At 41.0% G+C, this 18974-nt stretch overlaps 1 protein-coding gene across 1 annotated transcript in view; it reads left to right on the top strand.

Annotated features, from left to right (window-relative positions):
• Nucleotides 1-18974, top strand: part of PGGHG (protein-glucosylgalactosylhydroxylysine glucosidase) — a 151918-nt gene that overhangs the window by 1957 nt on the left and 130987 nt on the right. Inside the window, exon 2 of the mRNA XM_053719960.1 lies at nt 7720-7974. Within this exon, the coding sequence (XP_053575935.1) occupies nt 7720-7974 (255 nt within the window). The remainder of the gene's footprint in view (nt 1-7719; nt 7975-18974) is intronic.

Genomic DNA, 18974 nt, shown 5'->3' with positions numbered 1-18974 from the left:
TGAGCACACTGCACTGTATAATGATGTGAGTACCTATACACTGTTAATGAGCACACTGTATAATGATGTGAGTATCTATACACTGATAATGAGCACGCTGTACTGTATAATGATGTGAGTATCTATACACTGATAATGAGCACACCGTACTGTATAATGATGTATCTATATACTGATAATGAGCACACTGCACTGTATAATGATGTGAGTATCTATACACTGATAATGAGCACACTGCACTGTATAATGATGTGATTATCTATACACTAATAATGAGCACGCTGTACTGTATAATGATGTGAGTATCTATACACTGATAATAAGCACACTTCAGTGTATAATGATGTGAGTATCTATACACTGATAATGAGCATGCTGTACTGTATAATGATGTGAGTATCTATACACTGATAATGAGCATGCTGTACTGTATAATGATGTGAGTATCTATACACTGATAATGAGCACACTGCACTCTGTATAATGATGTGAGTATCTATACACTGATAATGAGCACACTGCACTGTATAATGATGTGATTATCTATACACTAATAATGAGCACGCTGTACTGTATAATGATGTGAGTATCTATACACTGATAAAAAGCACACTTCAGTGTATAATGATGTGAGTATCTATACACTAATAATGAGCACGCTGCAATGTATAACTATGTGAGTATACAGTGATAATGAGCATGTTGCACTGTATAATAATTTGAGTATCTATACACAGGCTATGCAATTTCTCATACATTCTATGCTCTACAGCTGGTGTAACAAGTCAATAGAAATACATTAAGGGAAAAGCAATTGTATAGTATATTATCCCTTTAATTGCATCCAAATCAGCTGCAGTAGCATTCTTTCAAATGGGCTGGACTCTCTCTCTTGACTCCTGCTTTGATGTTGATTTCTGCTGCAGCCTCTTGCTTGCATTGTTTTTTCTCCTCTAGAGAATAATGCAGTATTCATGTTTTTAAAATATGATAAGATTTCATCTGGGAAAAATAGATACACCATATGGCTAAAAGTATGTGGCCACCTGAACATTACACATATTTGATGAGCTTGTTGGGCATTGCATTCACAATGGGTATTAATACAGAGTTTCCTTCCCCCCTTTGGGGCTATAACAACTAACACTCTTCTGGGAAGACATTCCACAAGATTTGGAGAATTTCTGTAGTAATCTGTGCACATTCAGCCATTCAGGGCATTTGTGAGGTCAAGCATTGATGTTGGATGAGAAGGTCCGGCAATCTTTGTTCCATTTCAGCTTAAAGGTGCAGTGGGTTTGAGGTCAGGGATTTTTACAAGCTGCTCAAGTTCCTCCACACAAAATTTGTCTAACCATGTCTTCATGGTCCTCTGTGCACAGCGGCACAGTTACACTGGAACAACGAAAGACTTCTACAAACTTTTGGCACAACGTTTGAAGCACCCAATTGTCTAACATGTCTTTGTATCATGGAGCATTAATATGATCCTTCACTGGAACTAAGAAGTCTAGCCCAATCCCTGAAAAACAGCCCCAGACCATTATCCCTCCTTGACATGAACTCCTCAGTTCCACCTTAACTTATGTTACTACATCTCACATACCACCTTAAGAATCAATTATCTGGCTCTCTTTTCCTTTAAAAGCTTTCCATTCCCATACACCTTTGCTGGTTTATTGAAGGTTGATACCCACTCACTCTCCAGCCTTTCTCGTTTCTTGTCTATAACAGAGAATCACTTGTTCTGTGATTAGCTCTTTCTTCCTCAACCAAAGCTATTTCTCATCTAAGGCAGAAGTAACCTGTTGCCAAGCAAGCGGAACTCATTCCCCGAAAGGATTTCAGAAGTCTCTCACCAACAGCGTGTTACACTGCACCTAATAACACCTGTCTACTTGTTCCGGAATAGCTGCAGCACACACGCCGCTCTAACAACTCCCACTCTAACAGACACTGCCAGCAATCTGCGCAGAGGATCAGCGAGGCTGCACGCACACAGCTGCTAGAGCCAGGTTCCATATACAAGTGTTAGCATTGCCGTTAAGACTGTGAACTTATCTTTACCGTATGGTGTATTGTTTAACAGCTCAGCAAGCTGATACAGTTTTCTTAACACTGTTTACCTATCTTTACCGCAAGGTGTATTATTTAAAGGGCCAGCAAGCTGAAACATTATACTTCACACAGTGAACTTATCTTTACCGCAAGCTGTATTATTTAAAGGCACAGTATTACCTGATAGGGGACCTCACCTATCTGTCACAAACCTAAGTATACTGCTAGTTATTATCTAAGAGTTTGCATTGTAGAAACTTATCTCTGGACCCAGATATAATTCACCTGATCTTACTACTTATAATTTTGAGGTGAATATTCCGGGCTACATTATACCAGGTGATTAAGACTCTGTCTCCTTACTAGCAGACAGACTTAATCACATGATACAAACAAACTATTTATCAGAGAATACCCATAATCAGACTAAAGAAACAGCAATCGAATTGCTGATCATTACATAATAAACCAGCCCTAAAATCCACATTTGATAATGGAGCCCAGTGACCTGACTTCACAAATCCATACCTTCAATCACCGTTTGGATAGTCTGACACAGGCTTTTAGAGAGCTGCAGCTAGAAAACCAGAGTCTCAAAGCCTGTTTAAGGGAAGCACTGTAAAATAGGAACTCTGGAACTGATCATCAAGCAGAACCCCAAGTCTCCTGCCCAGAGAAATTCTCTGGAGATCGTTCCACATTTAGGCAGTTTAGGAATGCATGCCTCTTGCTTTTTGACCTTCGTCCTAGGACATATGCAACTGATAGGTCCAAGGTTCTAACCATACTCTCCTATCTCAGGGGAGAACCCAGGGCCTGGGCTGACTCCTTTTATGAGACCAAGGACCCCATTCTAAATTCCCTGGATGCTTTCCGAAAGGCATTATCAGGCCTCTACGATGACCCCTACCGTCAAATAACTGCAGAAAGTAAACTTAGGAACTTAAAGCAGTCCAAAGCACCCGTAGAAGAGTACATTACCAGATTTAGAATCTGGGCTAGAGATTCCCTCTGGAATGAGGTATCTCTAAAAAACCAATACCGTCTCAGACTTGCAGAGGAGATTAAGGATGAGCTTGCCAGGATTGGTATACCGGATCGTCTTGACGACCATTATGCCCTCACGATTACAAATGACAGACGCCTTATAGAGAGGAAGCAGGAAAGAAGCCCATCTACAGCACCAGTTTGCAGAGTACTGCCAACTCCTCCAACCGTTGGTCCACCGTCCGACCAACCCATGGACATCAGTTTTATTAGGGGTCCACTTACCCTGCAGGAAAAGGCTAGACGCCGAACTGCGAATTTATGTATGTACTGCACAGGTACTGGTCATGCAGTTAAGGAGTGCCCTCTATTACTAAAGCAGAAGATAGGTAAGATCCGTAACATAAAACATTGTTTCCACACAAAAACCACTGCTACAGCTTACCTTACCATTCCCTTGCTTTTGCAGTGGGACCGAGACAGAATAGAGTGTAACGCCATCATCAATACAGGCGCTTCCGACAAATTTATTGATTTACGTTTGGTTGAATTAAATAAAATACACCTTTGCCTATAAAAGTCATTGATGGTTCGCATTTAGCATCTGGTCCAGTGTCTCAACAGACTATTCCTTTACTCGTTTCCTCTCCACCTGGTCACACTGAAACTATCTCCTTTGACATTATTTCTTCTCCCATTTACCCTATTGTTCTGGAAATCACTTGGCTTCAACTACACCAACCTGTGGTACATTGGGATACCCTCACCATTTCATTCTCCTCTCCCTACTGTGTCAACTTGTTTTCCAAACACTCACTTGTTCACTACTTCCTCATCTCCTATTCCTACACAATATCTTGACTTTTCTGCTGTCTTCAATAAAACAGAAGCCGAGTCGTTGCCCCCACATAGGCCTTACGATTGCCCCATAGACTTACTTCCTGGGACAACCATTCCCTATGGCCACATCTATCTTCTTTCTAGACCTGAATTGGCTCATTTAAAAACCTATATCACTGATAATCTAAAAAAAGGTTTTATTCACCCTTCCACCTCCCTTACCGGTGCCGGCATATTTTTCGTGAAAAAAAAGGATGGGTCTTTACGTCCGATAATAGATTATCGGGAATTAAACAAGCGTACTAAAAAGAACAGGTACCCTTTGCCTCTCATTCCCGAGTTAATTGAGAGGTTAAGAGGCACCACTATTTTTACTAAACTTGATCTTAGGGGCGCCTACAACCTTGTAAGAATAAGGTCCGGAGATGGGTGGCTGACTGCATTTAGGACCAGGTATGGTCTTTTCGAATATACAGTTATGCCATTCGGGTTGTGTAATGCTCCGGCAACATTCCAGAATTTCATTAATGATATCTTTAGGGACATCCTCAACACTTTTCTGGTGATCTATCTAGACGATATTCTTATCTATTCTTCCTCTTTCTCTGAACATGTCAAACACGACAGGTTAGTGTTATCCAGATTACAGACACATAAGCTGTATGTCAAGTTAGAGAAGTGTCTCTTCCATGTAAATGAAGTATCATTTCTTGGCTATCGCATTAGCAATAGCAGGATATCTATGGAGGATAGTAAAATCTCTGCCATCACCACTTGGCCTATACCTTCCAACATAAAAGAAGTCCAGCGGTTTTTAGGCTTCGTCAATTTTTACAGGCGCTTTATCTGCAATTTTGCAGCCATTGCTAGGCCACTCGCTAACCTGACTAGGACCTCTAAACCATTCATCTGGACTCCAGAAACTCAAAAGGCATTTGAACTCCTTAAATCTCTATTTGTCACTTCCCCAGTACTGCACATTCCCAACAGCAAAGCACAATTCATATTGGAAGTGGATGCGTCCGAATACCACCATCTCTCCGGACAGAAGTGTTATCTATAACTCATGATTCCTCCTTAGCTGGTCATTTGGGAATACATAAGACCTATGACCTTCTACAAAGGCACTTCTGGTGGCCTTCTATGAGACACTCAGTAAAACAATATATAAGTTCCTGCTCCACCTGTCAAACCTGTAAACCATCTCATCAACTCCCTTTGGGCCTATTGCAAAACATACCCTTACCAGACTATCTGTGGGCATACGTCTCTATGGATTTTATCATTGATCTTCCAAGCTCCTGTGGCATGACTGTCATCTTTGTCATAGTTGACCTGTTCTCTAGAATGGCCCACTTCATTCCTACAGGTTCACTTCCTACAGCACAGCAGACTGCAGATCTATTTATCAAAGAGATTGTTCGACTGCATGGCCTTCCAGTATCTGTACTCAGTGACAGAGTGTCGCAATTTACATCCAAGTTTTGGAGATCCCTATGTCAATCTCTTGGCATTCAGCAACATCTGACTACATCGTACCACCAGCAAACAAATGGGCTATGTGAACGTACCAACCAATGGTTGGAGCAATACCTGAGATGTTTTTGCTCCCATAAACACGACTCTTGGGCTTCGCTCCTTCCCCAGGCTGAATTTTCTTTCAATAACACTACTAATTCATCCACAGGAGTTTCACCCTTTTATGTCAACTCAGGAAGGCACCCTCGTTTTCACCCGCTACCTCCTGCAAACAGTCCCTGTCCACAAGTAAATGACTTGGTCAACTCCATTAAACAGACCTATACTGTCATACAAGAGAACATCAAGCAAGCACAAGCCACCCAGAAAAGATGCTACGACCTATGCCATCGTCCTCGACCCGCCTACAAAGTGGGTGACTTAGTTTGGCTCGCCACCAAAAATCTTAAATTACCTACACCCTGTAGGAAATTCAATAAACTGTTTGTGGGACCCTTCCCGATAGTGGCTATAAGCAACCCTGTCACTGTTACCCTACAACTCACAGCAACTTACCGTATACATCCCACATTTCATGTGTCACTTGTCAAACCCTGTGATCCCTCTACCCATGTCTCTCCATTTCCTCCAGAATCTCCCACACCTGACCCCGAATACGAAGTACATTCTATAGTCAACTCCCGAAGGTATCACGGTGAACTCCAATACCTTGTCCGCTGGTCGGGGTATGACTCATCTGAGGATTCCTGGGAGCCGGCATCCAATCTATCGGCTCCCCGTCTGGTGTCTGTGTTCCACCGTAGGCATCCTGATCGTCCAGCGCCTTGACACCTCTTTGAGGTTCTTTTGAGGGGGGATGTGTCATGAACTCCTCAGTTCCACCTTAACTTATGTTACTACATCTCACATACCACCTTAAGAATCAATTATCTGGCTCTCTTTTCCTTTAAAAGCTTTCCATTCCCATACACCTTTTCTGGTTTATTGAAGGTTGATACCCACTCACTCTCCAGCCTTTCTCACTACTTGTCTATAACAGAGAATCACTTGTTATGTGATTAGCTCTTTCTTCCTCAACCAAAGCTATTTCTCATCTAAGGCAGAAGTGACCTGTTGCCAAGCAAGCGGAACTCATTCCCCGAACAGCGTGTTACGCTGCACCTAATAACACCTGTCTACTTGTTCCGGAATAGCTGCAGCACACACGCCGCTCTAACAACTCCCACTCTAACAGACACTGCCCGCAATCTGCGCAGAGGATCAGCGAGGCTGCACGCACACAGCTGCTAGAGCCAGGTTCCATATACAAGTGTTAGCATTGCCGTTAAGACTGTGAACTTATCCTTACTGTATGGTGTATTGTTTAACAGCTCAGCAAGCTGATACAGTTTTCTTAACACTGTTTACCTATCTTTACCGCAAGGTGTATTATTTAAAGGGCCAGCAAGCTGAAACATTATACTTCACACAGTGAACTTATCTTTACCGCAAGGTGTATTATTTAAAGGCACAGTATTACCTTAAAGGGGACCTCACTTATCTGTCACAAACCTATATAAACTGCTACTTATTATCTAAAAGTTTACATAGTACAAACTTATCTCTAGACCCAGATATAAATCACCTGATCTTACTACTTATAATTTTGAGGTGAATATTCCAGGCTACATTATACCAGGTGATTAAGACTCTGTCTCCTCACTAGCAGACAGACTTAATCACATGATACAAATAAACTATTTATCAGAGAATACCCATAATCAGACTAAAGAAACAGCAATCGAATTGCTGACCATTATCCCTCCTCCACCAAACTTTACAGTAGGTACTATGCATTCCCGTATGTTGCATTCTCCTGGCATCTGCCACACCCAGATTCTTCCATTACTCTGCAGGGTTCCTCACTTCAGACAACACATTTTTACTGCTCCAGGGTTCAGTAGCAGCTCACTTTACACTACTCCAGCTTACACTTAGCATTGTGCATGCTGATGGGACGCTTGTGTTGCTCGCCAATGGAAACTCATTTCATAAAGCTCCCGAAGGACAGTTCTTGTGCCACTGTTGCTTCCAGAAGTAGGTTGGAACTCACTGAGGTCTTCAGTACAATCTATTGAACTATAATGTTTGTCTATGGAGGTTTCATGGCTATGTGCTGGATTTTATGCACCTTTTAGTAATGGGTGTAGCTGAAACATCTCAGCTCAATAGTTTGTAGTGGTCTCCACATACTTTTGGCTATATAAGGAGTTATTTGTAAGCAACTGAATATGCTGCAGCAGGTAAAATGGGCCACATTTTACTGTACAATTTCCTTATAATCTTAGTTCATTAATTTTCTGTTATATATTTCAGCCATGTCCAGTGGAAATAACGAGCCTTGGATCTTCATCACCGACTCATTGCCATCTGACCCCCGTCTCATGGCAACTGTAGCTAATGGATATCTGGGTAGCAGAGTCTTTAGTGATGTTCTTCATGTGAATGGAGTGTATAATGGATCTGTAGGGGACTGTCACAGAGCAGATGTCCCCAGCCCTCTAAATGTCAGATTATGCCCAGCAAAAGAAGAAATTATATCAGAGAAATTTTTATTAAACACTAAAACAGGTAAAGTATTTTTCAACTTTTTTTATTATAGAATAAAGAAAAATCCCCATTATTCAATTAAAGGGACACTGTACTGTACATATTTTCTTCCTAAAGGGGCATTAAATTGCTGGGAACTACTACAGTAACACTGTTACCTGCTCACCATGGGCCCGATCCGATATGCAGCGTCGCCTGCAAAAGCCGGTGATGCCAAATTTTGCGCTGGTTTGGTATCACATATACGGCATAGCATAGAAGTTACACTCGTATATATTTCTGCCTTCGGCCGTAGTTTTTTGGCCCATAGACAGGTATACCAAACCTGCGCAGTTTGGTATCCAATATACAGCGTTAGGACTTACGTGGCGAAAATGGAGAAATCTTACTCCATTTTCACCTCGCCACAAATTGCAGGGTAAGAAAGCCTTACGCTGAGTATTGGAGCCCCGAAGCTCCCTAAACTGCCTGCAAAATAAAACCTAACACCTAACGCATGCGCAATGTCTATCTACCTGCCAACCGCAATCCCACGCCGCAATCCCTAATAAAGTGTTTAACCCCTAAGCCGCCGCTCCTGGACCCCGCAGCCTCCTACATTAAATGTCTAACCCCCTAATGTGATACCCCTACACCGCCGCCACCTACATTAAAATTATTAACCCCTAATGTAATCCCCCTACACCACCGCCATCTATATTAAAATTATTACCCCCTAATGTGAGCTTCCTTCCCCGCCACCACCTATTTTAACTATATTACCCCCTAATGTGAGCCCCCTACACTGCCGCCACCTACATTAACTAATATTACCCCCTAATGTGAGTCCCCTACCCCGCCTCCACCTACATTAACTATATTACCCCCTAATATGATCCCCCTACACTGCCGCCACCTATTTTAACTACATTACCCCCTAATCTAATCCCCCTACCCCGCCGCCACCTATATTAAAATTATTAACCCCTAATCTAATCCCCCTACACCGCCGCCACCTATAATAAATGTATTACCCCCTAAAATACTAAAATGTCCCTACCCTAAACTAAATTACAAATAGCCCTAAAAAGGGCCTTTTGCGGGGCATTGCCCCAAAGTAACCAGCTCTATTACCAACCCTTAAAAGGGCCTTTTGTGGGGCATTGCCCCAAAGTAACCAGCTTTATTACCAGCCCTTAAAAGGCATTTTGCGGGGGATTGTCCTAAAGTAATCAGCTCTTTTACCTGTAATCTGACCCCCCTACACCGCCGCCACCTATATTAAATATATTAACCCCTAATCTAATCCCCCTACACCGCCGCCACCTATATTAAATATATTAACCCCTAATCTTACCCCCCTACACCGCAGCCACCTATATTAACTATATTAACCCTAATTATATTAGGGTTAGTGATGTCGCGAATAGTTAGCCAGCGAATAGTTCCCGGCGAACATATGCGATGTTCGATCCGCCCCCTATTCGTCATCATTGAGTAAACTTTGACCCTGCACCTCACAGTCAGCAGACACATTACAGCCAATCAGCGGCAGACACTCCCTTCCACCTCATAGACAGCATCCATTTTAGATTCACTTGGAAGCTGCATTCTTAGTGAGAGGAGGGACAGTGTAGCTGCTGCTGATTTAATAGGGACATCGATAGCTAGGCTAGTGTATTCAGTGTCCACTACAGTCCTGAAGGACTCATCTGATCTCTGCTGTAAGGACAGCACCCCAAAAAGCCCTTTTTAGGGCTAGAACATCAGTCTACTTTTTTTTTTTTCCCTGTGTAATCTAATTGCAGTTGCCTGCCTGCCTGCCAGCATGTGTGTCAGGCTCACAGCGTATACTGTGCCCACTTGCCCAGTGCCATTACTCATATCTGGTGTAACAGTAGTGTACATTTAAAAAAAACAACACTTTTTTGACTGTGAAATAATAGCAGACAGCTGCCAGTACCCAAGATGGCCACCAATAAGGCAGATGGGGAGGGTTAGAGAGCTGTTTTGGGGGGGGGGATCAGGGAAGTTGGGGGCTAAGGGGGGATGCTACACCAAAGCATATGTAAATATGCTAAAAAAATTAAAAACATTTAAAAACCTTTTATTTTAGTACTGGCAAACTTTCTGCCAGTACTTAAGATGGCGGGGACAGTTGTGGGGTGGGAGAGGGAAGGGAGCTGTTTGGGAGGGATCAGGGGGTCTGATGTGTCAGGTGGGAGTCTGATCTCTACACTAAAGCTAAAATTAACCCTGCAAGCTCCCTACAAACTACCTAATTAACCCCTTCACTGCTAACCATAATACACGTGTGATGCGCAGCAGCATTTAGCGGCCTTCTAATTACCAGAAAGCAACGCCAAAGCCATATAAGTCTGCTATTTCTGTCAAAGGGGATCCCAGAGAAGCATTTACAACCATTTATGCCATAATTGCATAAGTTGTTTGTAAATAATATCTGTGAGAAACCTAAAGTTTGTGAAAAAGTGAACAATATTTTTTATTTGATCGCATTTGGCGGTGAAATGGTGGCATGAAATATACCAAAATTGGCCTAGATCAATACTTTGGGATGTCTTCTAAAAAAAAATATATACATGTCAAGGGATATTCAGGTATTCCTGACAGATATCAGGGTTCCAATGTAACTAGCGCTCATTTTGAAAAAAAGTGGTTTTGAAATAGCAAAGTGCTTCTTGTATTTATTTCCCTATAACTTGCGAAAAAAGCAAAGACCATGTTAACATTGGGTATTTCTAAACTCAGGACAAAATTTAGAAACTATTTAGCGTGGTTGTTTTTTATGGTTGTAGATGTGTAACAGATTTTGGGGGTCAAAGTTAGAAAAAGTGTGTATTTTTCAATTTTTTCCTCATATTTTATAATATTTTTAATAGTAAATTATAAGATATGATGAAAATAATGGCATCTTTAGAAAGTCCATTTAGTGGCGAGAAAACCGGTATATAATATGTTTGGGTACAGTAAATGAGTAAGAGGAAAATTACAGCTAAACACAAACACCGCAGAAATGTAAAAATAGCCCTGGTCCTTAAGGGAAAGAAATTGAAAAATGGCCTTGGTCCTTAAGGGGTTAAAAAAAAACCTAGAAATTTGACTGTGAAATAATAGCAGTCAGTGGAGAGGGGCGGGATCGTGGGCGGGGATGTCCGGGGGCGCGCACGGACGCACGTGCACGGAAAGGCGGGGCGGGCGCGTGCACGGGGAGGGAGCGGTTGGGAACTGCTACACTACAGAAAAAGTTGGTGTAAAATTTAAAAAAAAAAGGAATAAAACTTAAAAAAAAAAAAGATCAGGCAGGTGGTGGGGGTTGGTCTGTGTTGGGGGGGAAGCTACACTACAGGAAAAACCCCCCAGAAAAAACTACTTTTTTTTGCAAACTGGGTACTGGCAGACAGCTGCCAGTACCCAAGATGGCCGCCAATATGGCAGATGGGGAGGGTTAGAGAGCTGTTTTGGGGGTGATCAGGGAGGTTGGGGGCTAAGGGGGGATGCTACACCACAGCATATGTAAATATGCTAAAAAATAAAAAAAAATTAAAAACCTTTTATTTTAGTACGCCAAAGTCATATATGTCTGCTATTTCTGAACAAAGGGGATCCCAGAGAAGCATTTACAACGATTTATATACCATAATTGCATAAGTTGTTTGTAAATAATTTCTGTGAGAAACCTAAAGTTTGTGAAAAAGTGAACAATTTTTTTTTATTTGATCGAATTTGGCGGTGAAATGGTGGCATGAAATTTACCAAAATGAGCCTAGATCAATACATGTTAACATTGGGTATTTCTAAACTCAAGACAAAATTTAGAAACTATTTAGCATGGTTGTTTTTTGGTGGCTGTAGATGTGTAACAGATTTTTCAGGGCCTGCAAGGGCACAGTGTCACACCAGTGCAACTCATATCTGGTGTAACAGTAGTGTACATTAAAAAAAAAATACAATTTTGACTGTAATAGATTGAATAGCAGTTAGTTGTCTGCAAGCGTGTGTGTCAGGCCTACAGCGTCTACTCTGCCAACTTCTGTCAGTGCACAGTGCCACTCATATCTGTTGTCACAGTAGCTTGCACGCATAGTACCACTAATCGGAAAAAAAATGACAGGCAGAGGCAGGCCACCCCGCAGGGGCTGTCGTGTTCGTGGTGCTGTGATTCCCTTTGGCCCTAGAATAATGCCCATTGTTCAGAGGCCACGTACCCTGAACTCGAAAAGTTCTGAGGACATAGTTGACTGGCTAACACAGGACACCCAATCTTCTACAGCTTCCGCTCGGAACCTTGATGCACCATTCTCCTCCAGCTTAGCTTCGGGCACCTCTCACATTACCACTCGCCCGCCTGCCGCCACCACCAACACTAGCACTACAGCCGCTTCACTTGATCTGTCAGAGGAGTTTTTTACACATCAGTTGGAAGAAATGAGTGATGTGCAACCATTATTGCCAGAGGATGTAGATAACAGGGATATGTCTCAGTCAGGCAGCATTACACACATGGACGTACGGTGTGATGATGATGATGTTGTACCCGCTGCTGGAGTTTGGTCTGTCACTGTGAAGCGGGCATAACCCTTACACTACCTTATCGATACAACATCATACCTGATGTTTTAAAGTACGTTATTTCAAACAATTTAGGAATGTTAGGTGATTTATGCCCTTTATGGATTAAAACCATACTCTGCATCAACTATGTAATTTTCCATGGGAGTTTTGCCATGGATCCCCCTCCGGCATGCCACAGTCCGGGTGTTAGTCCCCTTGAAACAACTTTTCCATCACTATTGTGGCCAGAAAGAGTCCATGTGGGTTTTAAAATTCGCCTGCCCATTGAAGTCTATGGCGGTTTGCCCAGTTCGCGAACTTTTGCGGAAGTTCGCGTTCACCGTTCGCTAACCCAAATTTTTATGTTCGCGACATCACTAATTAGGGTTATTAGAGTTATTATATTATATATATTATTAATATAGTTAATAATTAATATAGTTATTATATTATATATATTAACTATATTAACCCTATCTAACCCTAACACCCCTAACTTAATTATTATTGCAATAAATCTAAATAATATTAATATTATTAACTAAAATATTCCTATTTAAAACTAAATACTTAACTATAAAATAAACCCTAAGATAGCTACAATATAATTAATAATTACATTGTAGATATTTTAGGGTTTATATTTATTTTACAGGTAACGTGTTATTTATTTTAACTAGGCATAATAGCTATTAAATAGTTAATAACTATTTAATAGCTACCTAGTTAAAATAATTATCAATTTACCTGTAAAATAAATCCTAACCTAAGTTACAAATACACCTACACTATCAATAAATTAAATAAACTACAATTATCTAATTAACTAAAATATAATTAAATACATTAAACTAAATTACCAAAAACAAACAAACACTAAATTACAAAAAATAAAAAAAGATTACAAGAATTTTAAGCTAATTACACCTAATCTAAGCCCCCTAATAAAATAACAAAGCCCCCCAAAATAAAAAAATGTCCCTACCCTAATCTAAATTACAAAAAGTAAAAAAAAGAACAAACCCCCCATTACAACCCACCACCCACACACCCCTACTCTAAAACCCACCCTATCACCCCTTAAAAAAACCTAATTCTAACTCCCAAGTGCTCCTTACCTGTCCTGAAGACCGGCGGAGAAGGGCCTGTTCCAGGCGGAGAAGTCTTCTTCCAGGCAGCGACCTCTTCTTCTTCCAGGAACCAGCCGGCACGGAGTGGAGGAGTTGAAGACCGATGACCGCGGAGCTGAAGACCGTCCTCCCTGGAACTGAAGACTGCCAGCGACACTGGAACTGAAGACCGGAGCCATGGAGCATGGAGGATCCTCTTCATACAATCGCCGCCGTGCACTGAATCGGAATTCAAGGTACGCAATTAAAAATGGCGTCCCTTGAATTCCTATTGGCTGATTAGAATAGCCAATAGAATTACAGTAGCTCTTATTCTATTGGCTAATCAAATCAGCCAATAGAAGTAGCTCTCATCCGATTGGCTGATTTGAATTTGAAGGCTCAAATCAGCCAATAGGAATTCAAGGGACGCCCTTTTTAATTGCGTACCTTGAAATCCGATTCAGTGTACGGAGGCGATCGTATGAAGAGGATCTTCCATGCTCCATGGCTCCGGCCTTCAGTTCCAGCATCGCCAATCTTCAGTTCCTTCATTGCCTGTCTTCAGTTCCAGGGAGGACGGTCTTCAGCTCCGCGGTCATCAGTCTTCAACTTCTCCGCTCTGCGCTGGCTGGTTCCTGGAAGAAGAAGAGGTCGCCGCCTGGAAGGACCTTCTCCGCCGGTCTTCAGGACAGGTAAGGAGCACTTGGGGGTTAGACTTAGCTTTTTTTTAAGGGGGGATAGGGAGTAGGGGTGTGTGGGTGGTGGGTTGTAATGGGGGGTGTTCTTTTTTTCACAGGTAAAAGAGCTGATTACTTTGGGGTAATGCCCCACAAAAGGCCCTTTTAAGGCCTGGTAATAGAGCTGATTACTTTTTGTAATTTAGTTTAGGGTAGGGACATTTTTTATTATCCAAGATGCCGTCCCTTGAATTCCAATTGGCTGATAGAATTCTATCAGCCAATCGGAATTAAGGTTGAAAAAATCCTATTGGCTGATGCAATCAGCCAATAGGATTGAGCTCATATTCTGTTGGCTGATTGGAACAGCCAGTAGAATGCAAGCTCAATCCTATTGGCTGATTGCATCAGCCAATAGGATTTATTCAACCTTAATTCCGATTGGCTGATAGAATTCTATCAGCCAATCGGAATTTAAGGGACACCATCTTGGATGACATCATTTAAAGGACCTGTCATTGTTCCAATAGCCGTCGGATGAAGAGGATGTCTTGAAGATGGACCCGCTCCCCGCTGGATGGATGAAGATAGAAGATGCCGTCTGGATGAAGACTTCTGCCCGTCTGGAGGACCACTTTGCCCAGCTTCGTTGAGGACTTCGGCCCGGTTGGGTGAAGACGTCTCAAGGTAGGGTGATCTTCAAGGGGTTAGTGTTTTATTACGGGGGTATTGGGTGGGTTTTAGAGCAGGGTTGGGTTTGTAGGTGGTGGGTTGTAATGTTAGGGGGATATTGTACTTTTTTTTTTACAGGTAAAAGAGCTGATTACTTTGGGGCAATGCCCCGCAAAAAGACCTTTTAAGGGCTATTTGTAATTTAGTATAGGGTAGGGCTTCTTTTATTTTGGGGGGCTTTTTATTTTATTAGGGGGATTAGATTAGGTGTAATTAGTTTAAAATTCTTGTAATTATTTTATTATTTTCTGTAATTTAGTGGGGGGTTTTTGTACTTTAGTTTATTTTATTTAATTGTAGTTTAATTTAGATAATTAATTTATTTATAGTGTAGTGTTAGGTGTAATTGTAACTTAGCTAAGGTTTTATTTTACAGGTGCTTTGTATTTCTTTTAACTAGGTAGTTACTAAATAGTTAATAACTATTTAATAACTATTCTACCTAGTTAAAATAAATACAAAGTTGCCTGTAAAATAAAAAATAAACCCTAAGCTAGCAACAATGTAATTATTAGTTAATATTGTAGCTATATTAGGGTTTATTTTATAGGTAAGTATTTAGTTTTAAATAGGAATAATTTATTTAATTGTAGCAATTTTATTTAGATTTATTTAAATTATATTTAAGTTAGGGGGGTTAGGGTTAGACTTAGATTTAGGGGTTAATAAATTTAATATAGTGGCGGCGACATTGGGGCATTGGGGGTAGCAGATTAGGGGTTAATAAATGTAGGTAGGTGTTGGCGATTTTAGGGACGGCAGATTAGGGGTTAATAATATTTCACTAGTGTTTGCAAGGCGGGAGTGCGGCGGTTTAGGGGTGTCCGGCTAGGCAGATTAGGGGTTAAAAATTTTATTTTAGTGTTTGTGATGTGGGGGGGCCTCGGTTTAGGGATTAATAGGTAGTTTATGGGTGTTAGTGTACTTTTTAGCACTTTAGTTAAGAGTTTTATGCTACAGCGTTAGCCCATAAAACTCTTAACTACTGACTTTCAAATGCGGTAGGAGTCTTGACAGGAGAGGGTGTACCGCTCACTTTTAGGAAGACTCGTAATACCAGCGTTAGGAAAATCCCATTGCAAAGATAGGATATGCAATTGGCGTAAGTGGATTTGCGGTATTTTCGAGTCGCGGAAAAAAAGTGAGCGGTACACCTGTACCTGCAAGACTCGTAATACCAGCGGGCGTTAAAAAGCAGCATTGGGACCTGTCAACGCTGCTTTTTAAGGCTAATGCAAGACTCGTAATCTAGCCATATGTAAACAAGAACCTTGAAAACAAATCACACTCCCAATGAGCAGGGGTTCGACAAATGAATACTAAAATGGTTATGTTCTATTCTTCTCTAAGGGCCTGGTGATCTAAAGCTCTCTGCTCAGGTGGAGAAATGTAAATTTTAGCTTGAGAGCTTTTTTTATTAGGCATGTGCACACACATCATTCTTTATGATCTGAATGCAGAAGTAGGTGGCCCCTCGCAGGATCCGGTTCTTTTCAGAGCCAGATTCCTTTTTGTGAAAGTGCAGCCCACTAAGGTCTGTACAAATGTAGATCTTAGTGTGTTGCATATCACAAGAACAAATCTGGCTCTGAAAAGAGAAGAATGTCGCGAGCAGCCTCCTCCTTCCACCTTCAGATCATCATGAATGATTTGACTGCATGAGCCTAGTTTTTATCTTGTTATGCAGGATGTGAAGGAGAGAAACCTACATTATAACTTAAGGTGTCAAAAAGAGATTTTGTGGTGGAGTTTATGGTCATCAAACCCTATGTATTGGTCTCATTGTATATAGAAAGGTAAAATGAAGAGGATTTTGTGTAAATATAGCGAGATAAGCTATTGAGGTTTGCTCTCCTTGCACACACAGCCTATTTGATTGGTTATGGTTTCAATTAGCAGAGACAGTTTTTTCAAATACAAGTCATTATAAATATGTTAAGTTGAGACCAATTTTACAGTACACTGACCTTTTAAGGAGAAAGATATTATTTCATAGTACGGTGTCATTTCAAAGCATTAAAATGTGTGCTAAAGTGTGTTAAAATATGTAATTTATGCATTAATGAGCCTATCATGGCATTTGTCACACAGAGTTAAAAACATAGTTAAAGTCCATCTTATGATCTATAAACATTGCAGGTCATGACTGCCTTCAGTCATTGGTGACTCTATTCAACTGCTTCTCCAGATTGGCTCAGTGGGTGTGTTTTGCATGGTGCCTGCAATGCTTAAAGCTCTCAAATATGACCTTACTGATATTTGTAACCTTTTGTTGTAGTTAAAGGGACAGTCAAGTAAAAAAAAAAACTTTCATGATTTAAATAGGGCATGTAATTCTAAACAACTTTCCAATTTACTTTTGTTACCAATTTTGCTTTGTTCTCTTGGTATTCTTAGTTGAAAACTAAATCTAGGAAGTATATATACTAATTTCTTGGACCTTGAAGGCCACCTCTAATCTGAAAGCATTTTGAGAGTTTTTCACCACTAGAGGGCATTAGTTCATGTGTTTCATATAGATAACATTGAGCTCCAGCATGGCTCCTAGGAGCAAGCACTGATTGGCTAAAAATGCAAGTCTGTCAAAAGAACTGAAATAAGGGGGCAGTTTGCAGAGCCATAGATACAAGGTAATCACAGAGGTAAACAGTATATTAATATAACTGTGTTGGTTATGCAAAATTAGGGAATGGGTAATAAAGGGATTATCTACCTTTTTAAACAACAAAAATTCTGGTGTTTACTGTCCCTTTAATAAACACACAGTAATCCAGCATCAGATTAGAGCAGACAATCTCAGTATAAATACAGTATGTACTCCTGGTCTCCTGTCCCTCGGGGGGGGGCAGGACATGTGAGACTCACAGTAGCATTACCCTATACACAGATAATCTCAGTATAAATGCAGTATGTACTCCTGGTCTCCTGTCCCTCTGGGTGTGACATGTGAGACTCACTGTAGCATTTAATAAACTTTTTGAGGATTTTGATTTTTTTTCTAATAAAGGAGGACAAACTTAAATGGGATATCAAGGTTTTGGAGGAATATCACAGACTGGGCATAATACCAAGAGGTCTTTGGCTCAAAAAATTCCTGACCTTTGACACAGATGACAAGGATTTTATTGGAATTTGGAACGGGACTTTGTCAGAATGTTCCTTTAAACTTATGAGACTTATCATAGACTATAAAAAGGGGTTATTATCTGGGCTCTATAAACAGATAAGCTTAGTACAAGTGGAATTGAGCCTGAGGAGAGAACAACCAAAGTTTACAGTATTTGATATGATTCTACGTGAAATACTAGCAGAAGCTAAAAAGCTTCTATTGGAAAATAAGCACAATAAGTAAGTACCTTAGGGACCAGGGAGATTACGATAGGAATCAGGTTTATATCTGGAACAAAAGACAAGGGTTCCAAGCTAGGAAACAGGGCAACAGAGGTAGATCCTGTAGTTGGGGTAGGAATCAGGGACCTAGGAGCAATGCACCCTCAAAGAAAGTAACATTTTTTAGATATTGAGGGGGAATCCATGGAGGACCCAGCCTCAGGCGGGCAAGAAACAGCTTACTATAGGAATGCAGTAGTAGCATACAGACCCAGCAATTACCAACCTCCCCCTATCCTTCACACAAGGGAATTTCAGTCAGTCAGGCCCAAAGTGCAGGTGCAATCCAACATGCAAAACCAATCAAATAAAAGGGATAATGAATCGAGAGCTCAGTCCAGATATGAAGCAGTAATACAGAAAGGTACTGGGGAAGGCTCACGGAATACTGGCAATGCAGCCAATTCAAATTTGGAACAGGTTTTTCACAGGGCACAGAGAAAACCAGAAGGGGGGAGGAAAAACAGGGAAAGAAGGAACAGGACGATTTTCTGTCCAAAAGACACGACAGAACAGGAAGTACAATTAAAATCAACCTCTCAGGTATCCCCCTAACTGA

The sequence above is a fragment of the Bombina bombina genome, chromosome 7 (genome assembly GCF_027579735.1).
Source record: "Bombina bombina isolate aBomBom1 chromosome 7, aBomBom1.pri, whole genome shotgun sequence".
NCBI classification, from domain to species: domain Eukaryota; kingdom Metazoa; phylum Chordata; class Amphibia; order Anura; family Bombinatoridae; genus Bombina; species Bombina bombina.
The sequence above is the reverse complement of the archived record's forward strand: the minus strand, read 5'-3'. Positions and strand labels throughout refer to the sequence as shown.